At 43.8% G+C, this 17880-nt stretch overlaps 1 protein-coding gene across 1 annotated transcript in view; it reads left to right on the plus strand.

Moving 5' to 3' along the window:
- Positions 1-17880, plus strand: part of ABCA12 (ATP binding cassette subfamily A member 12) — a 79891-nt gene that overhangs the window by 19359 nt on the left and 42652 nt on the right. The window contains exons 5-18 of the mRNA XM_053947904.1: positions 105-214; positions 943-1128; positions 1901-2079; positions 4984-5096; positions 6158-6254; positions 6383-10516; positions 11136-11251; positions 11876-11982; positions 13439-13692; positions 13803-13915; positions 14361-14485; positions 15291-15464; positions 16353-16517; positions 17557-17758. Of these exons, the coding sequence (XP_053803879.1) occupies positions 105-214; positions 943-1128; positions 1901-2079; positions 4984-5096; positions 6158-6254; positions 6383-10516; positions 11136-11251; positions 11876-11982; positions 13439-13692; positions 13803-13915; positions 14361-14485; positions 15291-15464; positions 16353-16517; positions 17557-17758 (6075 nt within the window). The remainder of the gene's footprint in view (positions 1-104; positions 215-942; positions 1129-1900; positions 2080-4983; positions 5097-6157; positions 6255-6382; positions 10517-11135; positions 11252-11875; positions 11983-13438; positions 13693-13802; positions 13916-14360; positions 14486-15290; positions 15465-16352; positions 16518-17556; positions 17759-17880) is intronic.

Below are 17880 nucleotides of genomic sequence, written 5' to 3' on the forward strand. Positions count from 1 at the left end.
CAGATTGATAATGCTGTAGGTAGCTGTCCTGTGTCCTGGTTTTATATAGCAAAGAGTTTTTAAAAGCCATAAGTAAAATACAGTGTTTCGAACTGTTATTGCAGCATTTGGGAATTTGGTATCTCATGGAGAAAAAAACCTTCAGAATGTTTCATCACCATCCAACTTGACTTCCAGCACCCACACGTTCAACAAGATCTTCACTTTTGAGAAGGTAAGTCTATATTTGCATAATAGCTGAGCATGAACATTTATGTATCCTCATATTTAAAGAATTAGAAGCTCACGGTACCAATACACAGCTTTTGTTATTTTAGGATCTCCCCTATCATGTGAATGAGCTTGATTTTGGAAACACAGTGATTGTGGGTGGATTTTTAAGCTTTGTGGTGAGATTTTTATCCTCTAGGCAGAAATCAGGCAAACCTTGAGACATAATACCATGAAATACAAAATATAGTCACACATAAGAAATACCCTAAGATACTTTGTTCAGAACTTGTGTGAGTTAAGATGTTTGCAATATATTTTATTTCTTATGAAATTAAAGATGTGATACAGGCTTTTACATTCAAGTATTTATTTGCCCATGATAGTCCTGCAGTGGCATCAGAGGCACTGTGTGTTTATTGTATGGGCATTTAATATTTATAGAATCTATTCCTTTGTAATAGAAATTTGTTACGATGTAGTGGACAATGCTTTTGTGGTTTGGTGTCAAGGCCTACAAACCCTTTTGCACACATTTCTCTTTGTAATAGATGAGGAATTTGAAGGGTTTTACTGATGTTGTTCAGCTGTTAGAATTCTGTCTACGCCGTAACCACAATGCTTTTCAGATGTCACTGCTGTCCCTTAAGAAAAGTCTCCTGGCTGCATTTAGCACCATCCCAGATACAGTGTTGCTTTACAGCCACCCTAAACTTGTCGTTGTTCTTTCAGAACCAGCCCCAATACTCCACTGCGGGGAACCTCAGGGCCCTGCTGTGCCAGGTCTTGTCGCGGTACCTGGCACATCCCGGTGCCACGGGAGGGAGCATGGCAGCCAATATCCACCACACCTTCTGCTTCACCAGCTCCTCCCTTCTGGAGTCCTTTGCCCAAGAGTTCAGGACCCAGCTCTCCCAGGTGAGTGCCTGGGACCTTCCCTGGGGGCTGCAGCTGGGAGCTGTGGCAGTTCAAACCCATCAGGCAGGGTTTGGAGCTACAGCAGGGCCCCTCGTGGGCAGGAGTTGCTCATCTCTGTACCCAAGTGCAAGTAGGGCACAGTGAGGCTGAGTTCATTCTTGTGCTCCAAGCTGAGTACGTGGCTTGGAAAGCCAAGGGTCATCCAGCCATCAGCTCATGGCTACTAAGGGTTCTCACCATGCCTGGGCCTTGCTTTTCCTCTTTTTTTGCCCCCCTGCAGTGGCAGGTCAATAGAACAGCATGAGGATGTGGTGTAAATAAGAATGTTTAAACCTTGGGAAGGCAATAAATTTAATTGTGTATTACCTCAGCAGTATAACTTCATCCAGTGACTCCTGCATCTCATCCAACAATTCATGATTGAAGCAGTACTTGTCTTTGGGAAAGCAATATAATTAAAGCAAATTAATCCTTTAAAGATAAAGCCTTCTTTTTTTTTTTTTTATTTTCTTTGCCAAGGTTAGGATTGATATTAATTTTCTTGTATTCCTAGTCTTTGGGCTCTTTAGGACATTGTGAATCGTAGGGCTTGTCTGAACAGGGAATTTATTGTACAACTGGGGTGTGAAGGTAAAACAGTTATTGCCTGTCCTTTGAATGTATTGTTTGCAGACTTGCATGGAAGTGCAGTGCCAGCTGAAAAATATAAAAGGACCCCCCAGCAGCAAGGCTTCTGGTTCTTAAATAATTTCTTACATTTTTATTTGTTAAGGTGCAGCACAACGCAGAGTACCAGGAGACCTTCGTCAACGAAATGGTCTCATTTCTGACACTCGTCTCCCAAGTGCAGAATGACACCTCCCTGTGGCACCTGCTTTTGCTGGCCCCAGATGTGTTTCAGGACAACATGCAGCTGCGAGACATAATTGATTTCCTTCAGAATCCAAGCAGGTAAAACAGAGAAACTGGCAGGAGAAGCAGGGTTTGTGTACTGACCCCTAAGGACATCACCTATCCTCTTGAAAGAAGGGTGTTACCTTAAAAGCATGATTTGTTTGGGGAATGATGCAGCTCCATGCTAATCTGACTCTAAAGGTGTCTGTGGACTGTGAGCAGTGTGTTGTTTTTCAGTGACTCTTGTGTCATCTTTTAATGGGAACTTGATATAAACTCCTGAGTTTTCTCCCAGCCTGTGTAGAGGCACTGTCATGCCCTTGTGCAGATAGAAAAGCTGGTGAGTCACAGGCACTGCCTGTGGTGGAAGAAAAACCCTCCTGGCTGGATAAAGAAAGCAGCCGGCTGCTTCATTCCAGAAAAGCACAGAGCCAAGTTCAGGTTGCTTTGGAACACCTCAAGCACTTGTAGGGGAGCCATAATGTTGTTTTTTAAAACTGATTACCCAATCTACTGCTGGGTTAATCTTTCAAGACTGGTCTCAAGAAAGCAGAGAAGAGAGGGAGCCTGATTTTCTTCCATATGGGCTTTAACATGTCTGACTTGCAGAAGAAAGTGCCAGTTATATATCTGCTCAGTGGTTATATGAAAAACAGAGCTGGCTTAACTGCATTGTTTAACTGTACTGAAATATTTGATGCGGTTTGCACCTAAGGCAATACAAATTTCTAGATTGGGCTTAGCCTTGAAATCCCTTTCCTGGGCTGTAGTTTGGTTAAACTCTCCCTGATCTCCAGAAGACCTGAGTTACTCAAAATTAAGGGACTCTGTTCCAAATCATCTTCTGGATGTGTGACTGACCCTGCTATAAAATATTCTGGATAGTCCACTTGTTACAGTACGTGGAGGACACCAAGAAACTGCGTGTCTTCAGACTGCTTTTTGTTTTTTATCTTGCATACATGAGCAGTTGGGTTAAGAAGCCAAAAGAAGTTGTAGAATCTTTGCCTCTTTGATTGCATGCAGGCTTAGAGGGACTCACTTTTGATCACTGGTGTGTTGCTGTGGCACTTAGAAACCTGTACATTTAATACCAAGGTAATTTTCCATGCTGCAGTGTGAGACCCATGTGTAAGCTGTAATGTCCTTATCCTTAAAGAGTCAGCAGCAGTGTGGCAAGAATTGTAATTTTATTCAGAAGTGTTTTGTTCATGCTGCTGTTTCAGTCACAGGATTATTACATTTGTTTGTGTTTACTGGCTTGCAGAACCCAGCCTGAGAACCAGCCCTGTTGGAGTGCCCAGGGAGAATTAATATTTACTGTGCTGCTCTGCTTTGCTCTCCAGCTGCAGAGCTGGGGGAAGTTATCATAGGCACGACAAAGAGGCACATAGAATTTCATCACCAGAACTGTGCAGTGCTTTTATGCCTGGCATCTGGCACTGTAAATGCATGAGTAAAGAGTTATTGCAAAGAGATTGCACAAATAGTACTTTTGATGATGCTTACAATAGCACATCTTAGTGAGCCTGGCCACGTCTCTTACTCAGGCAGGACTGAACTGCTAAAGAAATGCTGTACAGGGAGGGTTTTTTTTGTGGTAGAAATATGAAGGTATAGAAGAAAAGAACTTTTGCTCATTGTTGCATCTGTATGAACCAAGTGATAAATACCACCAGTGTGAAACAGTAACTTCCAAGTCATAAATCTTATAGAAAGTTTAGCGGCAAATTTTATTACTCACAAAAACCTGGCTTGCAGACTGATTTCACAAATGTTCCTGTTTGTTGCTGTAAGATAGTTTTTCAGCTGAACACATAAGCTGAGCTTTTTCTCCACAGCCAAAGTCTGCAGAAACCCTACAAGACTGAAATAAAAGGGCAGCAGCATCACTTGTTTCCATGTTTGCTGCCTTCTGATCTGCGTGATATGCATCCATTTTTGGGAAGCCTGTGCCTGCCTCCTCCTTGGCTCTGCCATTGCTCAGCTAAATATGTCATTTATAACTGGGTTTCTTCCCCTCTAAGACTCTTACAAGCACATCTGCAGAATAAAAATGATGAGCACCAAGCCCACGAAGCCTGCATGGAGACATTATGTTAAATTAGGAGAGAAGAGACCCCCGGTGTTCTATTCTCAGTAGCAGTCTGTTCCCACAGATCAGTATGTATTTATTCATGCCACTGAGATCAGCCCAGCCAGGTTCTTTGTGTATCACCTGCAGAACTTGAGGCAGGTGAGAGAGAGATGGTGCATCTCAGTGACCCCACAGCTACAGTGAAGGCTGCTCTTTATACAGGAGAAGAAAAAGGGACTAATAATCACAGTGAAGTTTTCAGTAACCTGCACACCTGAGCAGGCAGTCCTTTAAATTAGTTCCTCTGTGATACAATATGCCTGATTATCAGCTTGTTCCTTCCTAAGACTGAGAAACATTCCTTGCTTCCCTGTCAGCCCAGCTATTACAGCATGAAAAAGGAAAGAAGGAGAATTGGAAATGGCAACAGTTATTTGTGATTGCTTCTTCCTTCCACAGATGTTTTCCCCCCTGGGATCCCTGCTCTCCCTGGAGCCTTGTCTTCTTGGTTCTTGGGGTTTTTTAGGAGAAAATTCCCCTGCAGCAGTGAATCACGTGGCTGGTGTGTCACCTGGGTGTTTTCTGAGACCTGCTGGCTGGATTTTAGTGCCCTGTAGATTTTACATAACTCTCTGAAAAAGTGCACCTAATGAGTGCCACACGTGTGTTTGTGCTAATATACCACCATGGCTTTCCTATTAAAGCCCCATGTGTTTGTATCTTGTGCATGATCAAACAAATAATTAAAAATAGGGATGATGTCCTGTCTGTCCAACATTTTAAGAATGATAGGCTGTGTTCCAGCTGTTTCCTAATAGAGCATTCCCATTAGAGCACATAAACCTGTAACCACAATTTATTTTCCTTTTTTCCCCACCCTTCAGTGTTGTGCTGGCAGCTCAGAATATCTCTGCTTCTCTTGTGGGCGATGATAGATTCAAAACTGTTCAGAATGAGGTTACAGATTCTCCACATTCCCTGAACTGCTTGGAGCAAGGTAAGACTTCTCCATTGAGTCATATCTCTGCTGAAAACCTGTGGTGCTGAGAAGAAGCAAACTGCAGGCTAATAAGTAACCATACAGATTGCAGAGTGTTCAGGGCTCAGCATAATGGGTTCTTCCTTCAGCTTTTTACAAATGCAAATAAAATGCCTCATTTCAAATGGAAAAGTAAAAAGGCTTGGGTTTGTCAGTAGACAGTGAATTAACATGAGTTTGCAGCCTCAGTGGAAAGGGGGACCAGTAATGTTTTACCTTGATTTGTGTTTTTTGGGAGGGCTGATGTCCAAATCTGCCTCTGGTTGTGGACTCTGCCTAACGCAGCTTGGTGCAGCAAGGCAGGGGCTGGGGCTGGGCTGCACAATGAGCTGTTCACATCCAGATGAGCCATTCCTTCAAATCCCTGTCCCTTCCAGCAGAGATATCCCCCTCTAACTAGGGATCTGGGAACAGGCAAGGGAAAGGAACTTAATGCTACAAGGGACAGATGGGGATTGCAGTCCCTTCTCTACTTGTTTTGTGGAGATTGTGGAAGTTGAGGTGGGTAAAAAGAAAGATGAGGTGTGCAAGAAGGGAAGACATGGAAAGTGGCTGGTGAGAGGATTGGACACATGGGGATATCAAGATGAGTGCAAATGGCTGTGGGAGACATAAATGATGCTGCAGACAAAGCTTATGTGTGTACAGTAAAAAAGTAACCCTAAATGAAGGAAAAGGTACCATAATAAATACTTGGCCACCTTACTCTGCATTACTGACAGCAAAGTGCTCCTAAAGCAGAAGAAGACTTTTGTTAGCATCCAGATCCCAGGAGCACTGAATTGTTCCTGAATGATTTCAGCACAGAAAGTCACTTCTAGGATGCCATCCTTACTTCCCTGGAAAGGCCAGGAAGAGTTATACCCCAAAAGAACACTCAGATTTGTAACCAGGATATTGTGGCTTGGGGTAGGAGCCTAACTTCATATGTGAATCTGAATAGATTTGCCATTCTAGCACTTCTCAGGTTCCAGACTTACGTGATCTTTTCTAATATGCTCTTCACATTTGTGTTGTAGGTAAAGAAAGAAGTTGGGTGACCAGATCTATTTGTAATTCCTTTGCTCACTGGAAAGACAATCACACTTTAGTGTCTGAATTGGAGGAAGTTCTAAGGTGAGACATTAGCTAAAGGGATATTACTAACAGTGTAATTCAAATCTATGATCTTTGCTCTAAATCACCTTACATTTCCACTTGCATTGATTTCATATTCACTAAAACACTTTTTTGTTCCCCTCCAGAAAAATAAAGTCACCAGAGATTGGTGGAAAGCACTCCAAGAGGTCCATTAATTCAGATGATTTAGAAGCCATACAAAAGCATCTACATCGTTTAAAAGGCTTTGAGGAAAAAAGGAATAGAAGTGAATTAAAAAGCTTAACTCTATTCAGAAATTTGAAGAATGAAACATTACAGAAATTGTATTCATTTCTTGAACTGGGAATGAATCCATATCATGATTATAAATTAAAGGAACCATATAATAAGGAAATAATTGATGAAATCTATAACTTCACATCACTGCAATTACAGAGTGACTTTAATGGGACTTCCATTTTCAATACAATGACCCAGTGGAAAGAAATTCAGAGGGCCTTAAAATTAGCTACAATGCTTTGGAATCCAGCTCTCCTAAGTAATTCCAATTTTAGTACATTGAAAATTAAGGATGCTCTCAAAACGTTCTCCACAAACATGCCATCACTTCTGGAAGGTCTCAGAGACCGTTTGAGTGGATTGCAAGAAATCCCACCTGTGTTTTCTGATGACCTGCTTGAGCCCGACTCCTACAGAAACTTCCCAGAGCAGCTCCTAGCACTTGAGAAGATGTTTTCTAGAATGATAGGCACAAATGTAGGTTATCAGTACATCCTGCTGCCTGTGTTTGAGCTGATGAGGGCTGTAGAGAAGTCCATGGGTGAGGCCTGGTGGGATGAGTTGAATGTCTACTGGCGCATTGGGGAGAAGCTGAGGTCCATGAGGTGGAATAACACAGCCATCGTCGCCTATGGGCAGTTTTTGGAGGTGTTAAACAGCCATTTGCAAAAGCTGAATAATAGATCAAGTGGTGTCTTCAGTGAAGAGTTGGATCAGCTGTCAGAATTCATAACAGCTGTGTTTAAAGAGTTTGGGGGAAGCTCTGGAGTAGCCAATATCTCACAAGTCACTCAAGCCATCCAAAAGACATTGTACATCTTAAAAGACTTACAGCTGAATTATAATGTCAGTACATTAAAATCTATAGATCTTTTCTTTAATTTTAACAATAAAACCCTGGAGAGCTTGTCTGAACTTCTGAGAACAGGAATGAAAATCCTTCATTATACAAGTGCCAATGAAGATTCCAGTGATGACATAATTAACCCTATTTATAATTTAACACATCTTCTACTGCAAGAGTTCAGCCAGTCTCCCTCACAGCACAATAGCTCACTACAAGCAAAAATCTGGGAGTTCCTTCATTTAGCCTTGGATCCTTTCCTTGAGCACAGCAGCAATGGCTATGGGACACTCCAGAATTGCTCCTTCGAAGATCTGCTCAATGTAGGCCTTGAGGTGCTGTTTGAAAATGCCACTCTAAGGGAGTCCTCAGCCAGGAGCCCCTGCAAGCCCCTCCTGGATTCCTTGGGCGTGGAGGGTGGGACAGGGAGCAATGACACCTTTACCAGGGTGTTCCAGCTGGCCATAAGCAACCTGAAACTGTCCCCAGAGTTTGCTGCTGCCTACAACAACAGCAGGGAGAGCTTCTTCAAGGAGCTGTCATGCCTCACCCGAGCTCTGCGTTTGTCTCTGAGTTTCCTTTCCAAGTTAAACCTTGTCTCCAAGCTGGGAAACTCGTGGCTCCAGGAGAAGGTGAGAGCTCTGAGTGCAGCCACGGAGGGGCTGGTACAGGGTGATGCCTCGTGCCCCATCCCTGCCCAGGATGTGGGTGATGTGTCCCCATCCCAGCTTTTGAACGTGCTCCTTCCAGCCCTGCTGAATGAAACAGCACTGAGCTCCTTGAATTCCTCTGGCAGCTCAGCAGACTGGGATGAGCTGCCTGTGTTTTCCCACCTGTCACCACCTGCTTCCATGAGGAACAGCAGTCTCTACGAGCTGCTGCAGGTGGGCAGAGCTGCTTCCAGCCAGCCTGAGTGGGGACACTTCTCCCGGCTGTGGCATGCCACTGGCAGCCTGCTGACCTCCAAATGGAGCCTAACAGAAGTGGGTGAATATGTGGAACTCCTGCAAATTATGAAGAAAGCTCTTATCCTCGTGGACTTTGGAGTAGCTCCTGGAAAAGCATTGATGCATCAGATCTTTCATAATTCTACTGAAGCAATTAAATCCTCAGATCTGAGTGATTTGTATAGTTCATTAAAACTCTTTTTCAGTTCAACTTCTGCCACAGACAGCACACTGGACTTGGAAAGAATATTTCAAGAAATACTTCCTCTGTATGATGGGGGTGAAGGACTGTTCTACTCTAATCCCCATGGAAAAGAAAACCAAGATGTTCTGACTATGGCTGCAGTGATTTGGAATGAGATCATTTTAAACAGGACTAATTTTAATACAGAGAATGCATGGGAGGTTATCAAAATGCTTGCACTCGATGCAATCTCGCTTGAAGACATTGAAAATTATCTCAGCACAAATGAAGAAGTGTCATCATTATTTTCTGACTTCTTGTTGACCCCTGGAACTTCTGAAAATTTTGTGGAACACCTTCTGTCCCTTGAGCAGCTTCTTGGTGCCATGGCAAAGGGGAATACCAGTGATCATTATCTGCTGATCTCTTCTTTATCTATGCTAATGCAGAAACTCCCTCCTGGAAGGCAGGAAAATGAACTTGATGCTTTCTGGCACATTGCTGAAGGTCTTCAGTCACTGAACTGGAATAGTACAGACAGTCTCACTGCCCAGTCACTTCTAGACATGCTGCAAAATCTGCTAAATACAATGGAAAATTACTCCAGTCTTCCTTTCAGTAAGGAAATGAAGCAGCTGCTAAACTTTGCATCCTCCATCTTTGAGCTGTATGATGAAGATGACTCCAGGGGAAACAACATCTCCATGTACTTGCAGGCCATGCAGAGAGGTATCTTAACTTTGAAAGGCTTGCAGAAAAGCTATAACATAAGTGAGCTGGAATCTCTCAGCCTGTTACTTGATTCTTACAGTAACTATACCCAGAGACTGATGGAAATGTGGGGAGCAGGACTAAAAGTTCTTCATGACACCAACTTAAACAAAACATTTGAGGAAAAAATGGATGTTGTCTATAATTTCTCACATTTGCTGCTGCAGGAGTTCAGCCAGTCTCCCTCACAGCACAATAGCTCACTACAAGCAAAAATCTGGGAGTTCTTGCGATTAGCCTTGGATCCTTTCCTTGAGCACAGCAGCAATGGCTATGGGACACTCCAGAATTGCTCCTTCGAAGATCTGCTCAATGTAGGCCTTGAGGTGCTGTTTGAAAATGCCACTCTAAGGGAGTCCTCAGCCAGGAGCCCCTGCAAGCCCCTCCTGGATTCCTTGGGCGTGGAGGGTGGGACAGGGAGCAATGACACCTTTACCAGGGTGTTCCAGCTGGCCATAAGCAACCTGAAACTGTCCCCAGAGTTTGCTGCTGCCTACAACAACAGCAGGGAGAGCTTCTTCAAGGAGCTGTCGTGCCTCACCCGAGCTCTGCGTTTGTCTCTGAGTTTCCTTTCCAAGTTAAACCTTGTCTCCAAGCTGGGAAACTCGTGGCTCCAGGAGAAGGTGAGAGCTCTGAGTGCAGCCACGGAGGGGCTGGTACAGGGTGATGCCTCATGCCCCATCCCAGCCCAGGATGTGGGTGATGTGTCCCCATCCCAGCTTTTGAACGTGCTCCTTCCAGCCCTGCTGAATGAAACAGCGCTGAGCTCCTTGAATTCCTCTGGCAGTGCAACAGGCTGGAACAACCTGACCACGCTCTCCAGTGTGGCACAGGATGAGCTCCACAACCTGCTGCAGAGGCTCCAGGGTGCCTTCAGCCTCACCAAAGACAGTTACTACACAAGTGTCTGGGATGTGTTTAACAGCTTCCTCAGCACCAAAAAGAATCCAGCTGAAGGAGCTTCCCTTGCAAGGCTGATGGGAGCAGTGGCAAGTGACTCTGCCAGCAATCTGTCAGCTCTGGAAATCACAGAAGCCACCCTCTCCATTCTCGATGGTCTGAACATCTCTGGCCTGCTAAACGAATTCAATATTAATTCCAGCTCAGCTTTTCTCTCCAACAAAACCAGTTTTGACAGTGTGATTGATATTGTTGCTCATCACTTCACTGTCGTGGCAGAAACCCTTTACAACAAGACCCTGCCTTGGACTCTGAGTGACCACACACTGTCCCCAGCCAGCTTGATCACACAGTGAGTTTGGGCTTTGGGTATTGTAATTCTATAGATGGGTTTTGACCACCATTCTCATTCCAGCATGAGAAGTATGGAATTTTCTTCCAGTGGAACAACCTAAGCCTGCAATCACTGTAATTTAGGACACAATGTATAATGTGGGTTAAATTGAAGAAGAGTAAACTTCTCCTTGAGCTGAACATACAGCTGAAAGTCAGACTTACAGAAAATTTTGTGTGTTGGCACGTATCAATGCACAGTGGAACAGAGTCCTGAAGGAGTCTCACCACCAGTGGTAGGCTCTTTGGAAAACCTTCCTTTGTGGGATGACTCTCTAATTTTTGATCCTCAGTCTCCCTTAGGTGTGCCTTTGCATCTATATAATGCATCCATCACATAGATGTGAACTTTTCAAGTGTGTTTTCTTATTTTGAGATTGAATGACAGCTTTGGGAAATAACAGCAAAAAGAAGTGATGGAATAAAACTGGGGGGGTACCCACTTATGAGAGATGGCTTTCATCTGGAATTCTTATTTACTCTGCTGAGGAACAGCATCCACAGCTGACAGGTCGCTCACTAATATATACCTTGTTTTTGAGGGAGAAGCTGATTTAAATTCCCATCTTATTTTTCAGATTTCTGTTTTTAGAATTTCAAAACACCATCTTGCAGGTGACAGCAAATAACAGCTATAACCCTTACCTGATGTGTTTATTAAATTCCGAGGAAGCTGAAGACGGGGAATTGACAGGTGATCATGATTTCATTAATGCTGAGGGGCCTCAGCTGGAATGTGTTTTGCCTGATGGTGGGAAGGAATGGTGCTACATGGTTTTATCTGCTGGCAATTAACGGGAGCTGTGAGACCTGGGGAAGCCAGACTGGGGTTTTGTTTGAGTTATGTTGGGATTATGAGTTTCCATCCCAGTCTCTCCAGAAGGCACATCTCTTCTTCTCAGTGTGATGACAGGTTGCTGACACTCAGACAAAGCAATCTTACAAATAGCAACCTCTTTCTCTTTACAGCTGTATGTAGCTGTAATATGACAGCAGTTATTTCTGAGAGTTAACATGGTATTTCACATAGATACTCGTAATTTGTGCTTATTGTAACACCCAAGAGGTTTTTACCTGTGCACCTATTACCAGGATGGGGTGGATTTCACTAGGAACAGAGCATCTGCTTGAACTCAATCCCTTATAACCCAGATTACAATTTAGGCCTTGCTCTGTGATTTCAGAGGTCCTCAGCCATGGGAGTTTGGTGGAAAATAGCAATGCTCAGTTGGCCTCAGAATAAAAATGTTCATATTCCCATCTGTGAAGTTTCTGGCATTTTTGTCTGGAGTAACTATTGTTTTTTTCCCCTGCACAGAAAACATCACACTGCTTTTGAAGCAAACTCATCTGAAAAAGAACTCTTTTATGCAAAATAATACCTCTGAGAAACATTCATCCATACCAGAGCTCCTGAAGCTAAAAGTGAGTCTGCTTAAAATGCTTACTTGAAGGACATCCCACAGTGATACATGAATGTGCAATGGTGGTTTTGAAAAACAGCATATGGAAATAAGTTTCCTTAAGAGAACAGCTGATAAAAACTAGGACTGAAACTCTATGTTCTGCCTGCTGCCTATATTTGAAGGTCACCTGTAAACTGGGTTGAGGAACTTGTTCTTTTATCTGTCCATACCAAATGTACACATTTTTCAGAGAAGGTAGAGGTGTTCCTGTCCTCCCATGTGCTGGATAGGATGGCTCTGTTTTGTACCAGTTGTCCCAGAAGGATGAGCACTGCAGAGATGGCCAGTGGCAGCATATTCCTCAGTGAACCATTAGTTTTAAAATTCAGTATATTGAGACTTCCTGAAGCGCCTTGCAGAGCTGAGATCATTCTAGGCTGCCTCAGCTTCACTTGAGGAGGAGGTAGGGAGGAGTTCTCCAAGGCACAGATAGGGATTAGATGCCTCTGCCCTGCTGAAAATCCGTGGGACTGTGCCCTCCTAATTGGCATTTAGCAGCATGACTAACTGGGTTACTGCTGTGCCTAAGGAGCTGTACCAACACCAGTGTGGCTGGAGTCAAGTCCCCACATGCTCCTCTGCCCCCAGATGTCTCACAACAGCAGAATGGCTTCTGAGATTAAGCACCAGTATTGATTCATGGAGTTCCCTCACCAGCTTTGGGTTTGGCAATGCCTCATTTGAATAAAATGCTTCTTAGCCCATGCATTCATGACTGCACTAATAGCATGCATGCACTTTAGTCTATTGCTCCATATGAGAAATAGCATTTAAAAGTCCTTTTAAAAAATACAGCAGTATGCACTGTTGTTGCTGTGTAATATATCTGTAACAATAATATGATGAGCCTCATTGTGACAGGTACTTAAGGGTATAAAGCTGAAAATAATTCTTCCCATAAGAGCCTGATAATGTAAATAATGATGTCAGACAAGAGGAAAGCCCATAATAGCAAAGGACTATAATTTTACATGGGTTGGCAGATGAGGAAGCTCTGACTTCTGGCCAAGTCCCTTTCCTGTGCTGCAGTAGATGACCAGGTGGTATCTGAAAGGCTAAACCTGTTGTGCAAGGTAGATTTATTTGGTCTCTGAGAAGATTAATTAGTAAACAGGTAAGTCAAATTAAGTATTGCTGTCTAAGTGTGCTGGGCAGGGGAAATGACATGTTAAGGTTTACAAGGTTTATTAGATCCAGCTGGGTCTGCCAGAAGTTCAGACAATGATTGTCACAAGCTGTTCTATTGGGGACCTTTTGAATGAACTAAATATATATATGTATATATATTAAAAATCTTAGTCCTAAGGAGAGACAGAAAGGGACAGCTAGACTCTTTAAAGCTTGCCTTTTATAATTCTGTCATCTAACTGGTGTTTGTGCATTTGTCTTCCTTTTTTTCAAAATGTCCATTGAAGATCTCTCGCCTCCGGGATCTGACAGCACTTCTTTGTGACTATGAGAGCTTTAAGTCCATCCAGCAGCTCTGCCACCTCCCTGAGGTTCCCTTTGGGGAGCTGTGTGAGCAAGGCCAGACTCAGGAGCAGCTTCTCCGTGCTGCTGAGCTGAGCAGCCAGCTTGTGACCAGCGTGCTAAGTCACAGGAGGATCTCCCAGGAGCTCCAAAATGTACTCATTGGGGATGCCACAGACATCCAGGCACAGCTGAAGTGGTGAGGCTCTCTCTCTGAGCTAGACTGTTTTAGTATTCTGTTTATGAAATGACTTCTTGCCTTCTTTTTATATTCTCAGTTTTGTTTGTTGTTTTGTTTTTCCAATTCAGGCTTCAAGCAAATGTGCCAGAAATTGCTTTCTTTCAAGAGATTCCTCAGTATATGGCTACTTTGAATTCCATGTTGAACATCACAGAGGGTTTAACAGACTCAAGCAAGCAAGGTACTCTTCTGTATTTTCTTTACAATGTTGGTAAACATCACCACTGGTACCACACTTTCTGCTGGAAATGCCAGAATTGCCTAGCTGCCAGGAAGAATTGGTATTCATGAAATAACCATACACCATGACTTTGGGGTCCTTTATCTGGGGTACTTCTAGAGCCTGCTCAAGACCACACTTTGTTTACAAAAAAGCACCAAGTCTTTCCATCTGAGCAAATTTTGCTGTCCTGAAATGTCGTGATAACTTCAGCCCACAAACCAGACTGTAAAGCATAGGAAGTAAGAAGTAATGACTATATGTTCCAAGGTTTTTTTGGATTTTTTTCTTATCAGCAGTGAGGTACCACACTCCCATACGTCACATAAAGTCTTCTCCGTGTGCTTGATTTGCTGTGTGTCTGGAGAAAGCTGTAATATCAATTGTTCTTTGACTGTTATTCCAGAAAAGTTGAAAGATGTCTTTAAAAATGTGGACCAGCTCAAAGAGGACCTCAGAAACACAACAGGAATGTCGACAGCCAGCATTGATGCTCTTCTGGAAGCATCTTTACCAGAAAACAGCAGTCAGGTAAGTTTGCTGTTATCCTTTTGGGAGATCTTGTTGCTTTCTACTGCTCAGACCATTAAAACTATAATTTGTTACTGAATGCAGCTGAGCAGGTCACTGGGTGTGTGACAGCACAGGTGACCCCCCAGGGATAGACAGCAGAGGATGTTATGGATTGGAGTAGCCACCAGGAATGCAGTAGGAGCATCACTGGTGTCAGCCACTGGAAACTGGGAGCCATATGGTCCCTTTGGCTGTCACCAGGTCAGCAGCCAGGCACTGCCTGGAGAGGGATGGCTCTGATCTGGAGCAGGGCACAACTCTCTGGGACACACTAATGGGGGCTGAGCAGGGTCTTCAGTTGGTCCTGGTCACTGAGAAGTTGTCCCAGTCCAGGTGAAAAAGTACATTTATAACCACAATGTGTGAGAGCACTCAGGGTCCAAAAATACCCTCCCAGAATGAGAGATGAGCTTGCCTTCCTCAGCCTTCTGCTCCTGCAAGCACAGCTTCAGCTGCTTTTCTCCTTCCCAGCCATCTTGTCTGGACTGGGCCCCAGAGAACGTGCTCTTTTCCAAACTTCACATGCATCAGTCAATGAGAAATTGAAGCCACAAAAGCTTTTACTACTGTGCAAGCTGGGTAGTAAAACACAGTCCTTAGGATTTGTCCCCGGGAGCAGGAGTAATGGGCAGGCATTTTCTGGTTCTTGGCTTGTTGAAATATGGCACTGTGGAAAGAACAACAGCCAGGCAGGATTCATCCAGGCATGGTGGAGCGTGCAGTGCACCCCTAACACTTCTCTTTTCCCTTTGTGCACACCCAGCTCCTCTCTAAGGTGCTGCAGCTGGAGTCCTGCAGCGTCCAGCCCGAGGACCCGCAGCTGCAAGTGGTGGTGCAGGAGCTGTGCAGCCTCCCTCTGCCAGAGAGGACTCGCAGGACCTACCTCCTTGGGGTCACCCTGTTGAGACACTTGGACATTTACAATTTCTTATACAAGGTTAGTGCTGGATTTTTAGAGTGGTTTCTACAGTCTTTGCTGCACATGGTGGCTGAAAGGTTATAAAATATCATTGCAGTGGCCAGAAGCTATACTGATTTACACAAGCCAAAGATCAGGCTTTGCTCATGCAGCAATTTTTATTGCATATCCATGCTGTGACAGCATGGATAAAAATGAGAATCCCAGCTGGTGTAAAGCAGCAAACCTCATTTAAAGGCACTGGACCTACTTTAAATGCCTCCCTATCTGCTAGTATCCTTTATGTGCTGTTACAACCTCTTGAACACTCCCAGCTGACCCAAAAATAAGGTACTGAGCTAAATTTTTTGATTCCTTGAAAAGGGAAGCCTTGGAAAAAGTCCTGTAAAATATCTTCTCCCTATCTATTTGGAACTAGAAAGTTACTAAATTATTCAAATTTCCACCCCCCCAGGTATAGAAACAGCATCTAAGAAAACATTCACGGAGAAGTTTGTATTTAAAAATACAGGAGTGATCCTGTCCAAAAAAAAAGTTGTTAAATGATAATGCCAATGAATTTGGGCTCAGGTCAAAAGTCACTCATAGTTTTTGACACCTGTGCTGTGTGAAATGAGAGATTTGATCATATCCCAGCCAGTACATGACACACATTTCCCAACTGTAGGTGTTTGGAAACACACTGTTAGATTATGTAATGTTCAGGGGAATGGTTTGCAAAAGTGCTTGGGGATTTAGGAATACAAATCCCATTCATTTCCCATGGGACACCCACTGTGTAAAGCCTCCTTGCAGTTTTGAAAATCCCACTGTGCTCATGTTTGAGTTAACACAATATGGGTGTGTGCATGCCTGTGCACACAGATTCCTGCTCATCATAATTGATTTCCTTCCTGCCTCCTGCAGATGTTTTTCCCCAAGGAACTTCAGAAACCCATGGACAAGATGTTAGGCCTTCTGACAAAAATGGAATATTTCAGACACCAGGTTGAATCTGGCATTGATCCATTGCTACAAGCTATTCATTCCCTGAAAAAGCTCCAACAGTCCAGGAAAATGCCACTGACTAAGGTACGTGTAGTCTGCATGTGCTTTTGAGGCAAAATGCCACTGAAATGGTTTCCACAGTAATTTCTTACCCTAGAAGCCACAGGTGCATTAAACCATAGATTCTGTTTCAAAGCAACAGTGTTCTGAGTAAAAGCTCTATGAAACTTATCTCTGGAAGTGTTCAAGGCCAGGGTGGATGGGGCTTCTGGCAGGTGTCCCTGCCCATGGCAGGAGGTTGGAATGAGATGAGCTTTGGGGTCTCTTCCAACCCAAACCATTCTGTGATTCTATGTTGCCTTCCTAGGAGAGTTTTGATTTGGAGCAGTGGGACCATCATGTGCTTGTGAGTGGGGAACACATGCTGTGGGAGAAACACTTGGAGCAAGAATGTCTTAAAGGAGAGAGGATTTCCAGCAAAGTACTGGAAGGATCAGCTGGTGAAAACAGCTGGAGAACTGTCCACTAAAGGCAAACCCACCAAAGTCAGCAGCAAAAAACTGCCTTAGCTTTAGTGTGCATTAGATCACACCCTAAGCCTCGAGACTGCCCAAAACATTCAGTACAAACCCATTACTGCTCTGGCAGCTGCAGTAACTCCAGGGTGCACTGCCTTCATCCAGCACAGTGTCCAGTCCATCTCTGATCCATAGTCCAGGAGAGCACAAGTGACAGGAATCGTTCCTGGTCATCATTCTGCCTGCACATTGCAGAGCCACGTGCAGCCATGGACTAGATGGGGACAGTGATGTGCATATCCATGTGACAAATCTGTGTTGTAACCCAGGTGTGTGAATGTCACCAGGCACACATTATAGGGAATTTCTCTGCACACATTGTAGGCACTTCCCACACTGGCTGTCTTACCTGGAAATAAATGTGCCACCTTTGTCATAACCAAAAAATGCATGATTTCCACCGAAAGTTCCTATTTTTGTAAATGCAAACCTCTGATAGGAAAGCAGTATAAAAATGTTCAGTCCTTTCTTCTCATTCTGTTATTTCTCTCCAAGTGGGGTGCTTTCAGCGTGCAGGATTTATTTGTGTTTTGTCTTTTCTGCAGGCGTTATTTAAACCAAACAACTTTGGGATAACACATGGCACTTTTAAATCCATGTCAAAAGTCCTCTGCAACCAGGAGATCACACCCCTGTTTTTTGAGTCTTTGCTTCCAGACTTTGGAGACCCCGTAAGCAACAGTTCTCATGCAGAGGATGTCTATGTCCAAAAGCTGATGAGGAAATATGGGATTCCTCAGGATTCCAGTAAGTCTGGCTTTTCCCTAGGGCACAAACGTTTCAGAGCTGAACTCTGCTATTTCCAGACAGATCTAGTGCTGAGCTATTCTCCATATGTCTCTGAGGGCTGTAAGTGCTCATTATTTATG

The sequence above is a fragment of the Vidua chalybeata genome, chromosome 7 (assembly GCF_026979565.1).
Source record: "Vidua chalybeata isolate OUT-0048 chromosome 7, bVidCha1 merged haplotype, whole genome shotgun sequence".
NCBI classification, from domain to species: domain Eukaryota; kingdom Metazoa; phylum Chordata; class Aves; order Passeriformes; family Viduidae; genus Vidua; species Vidua chalybeata.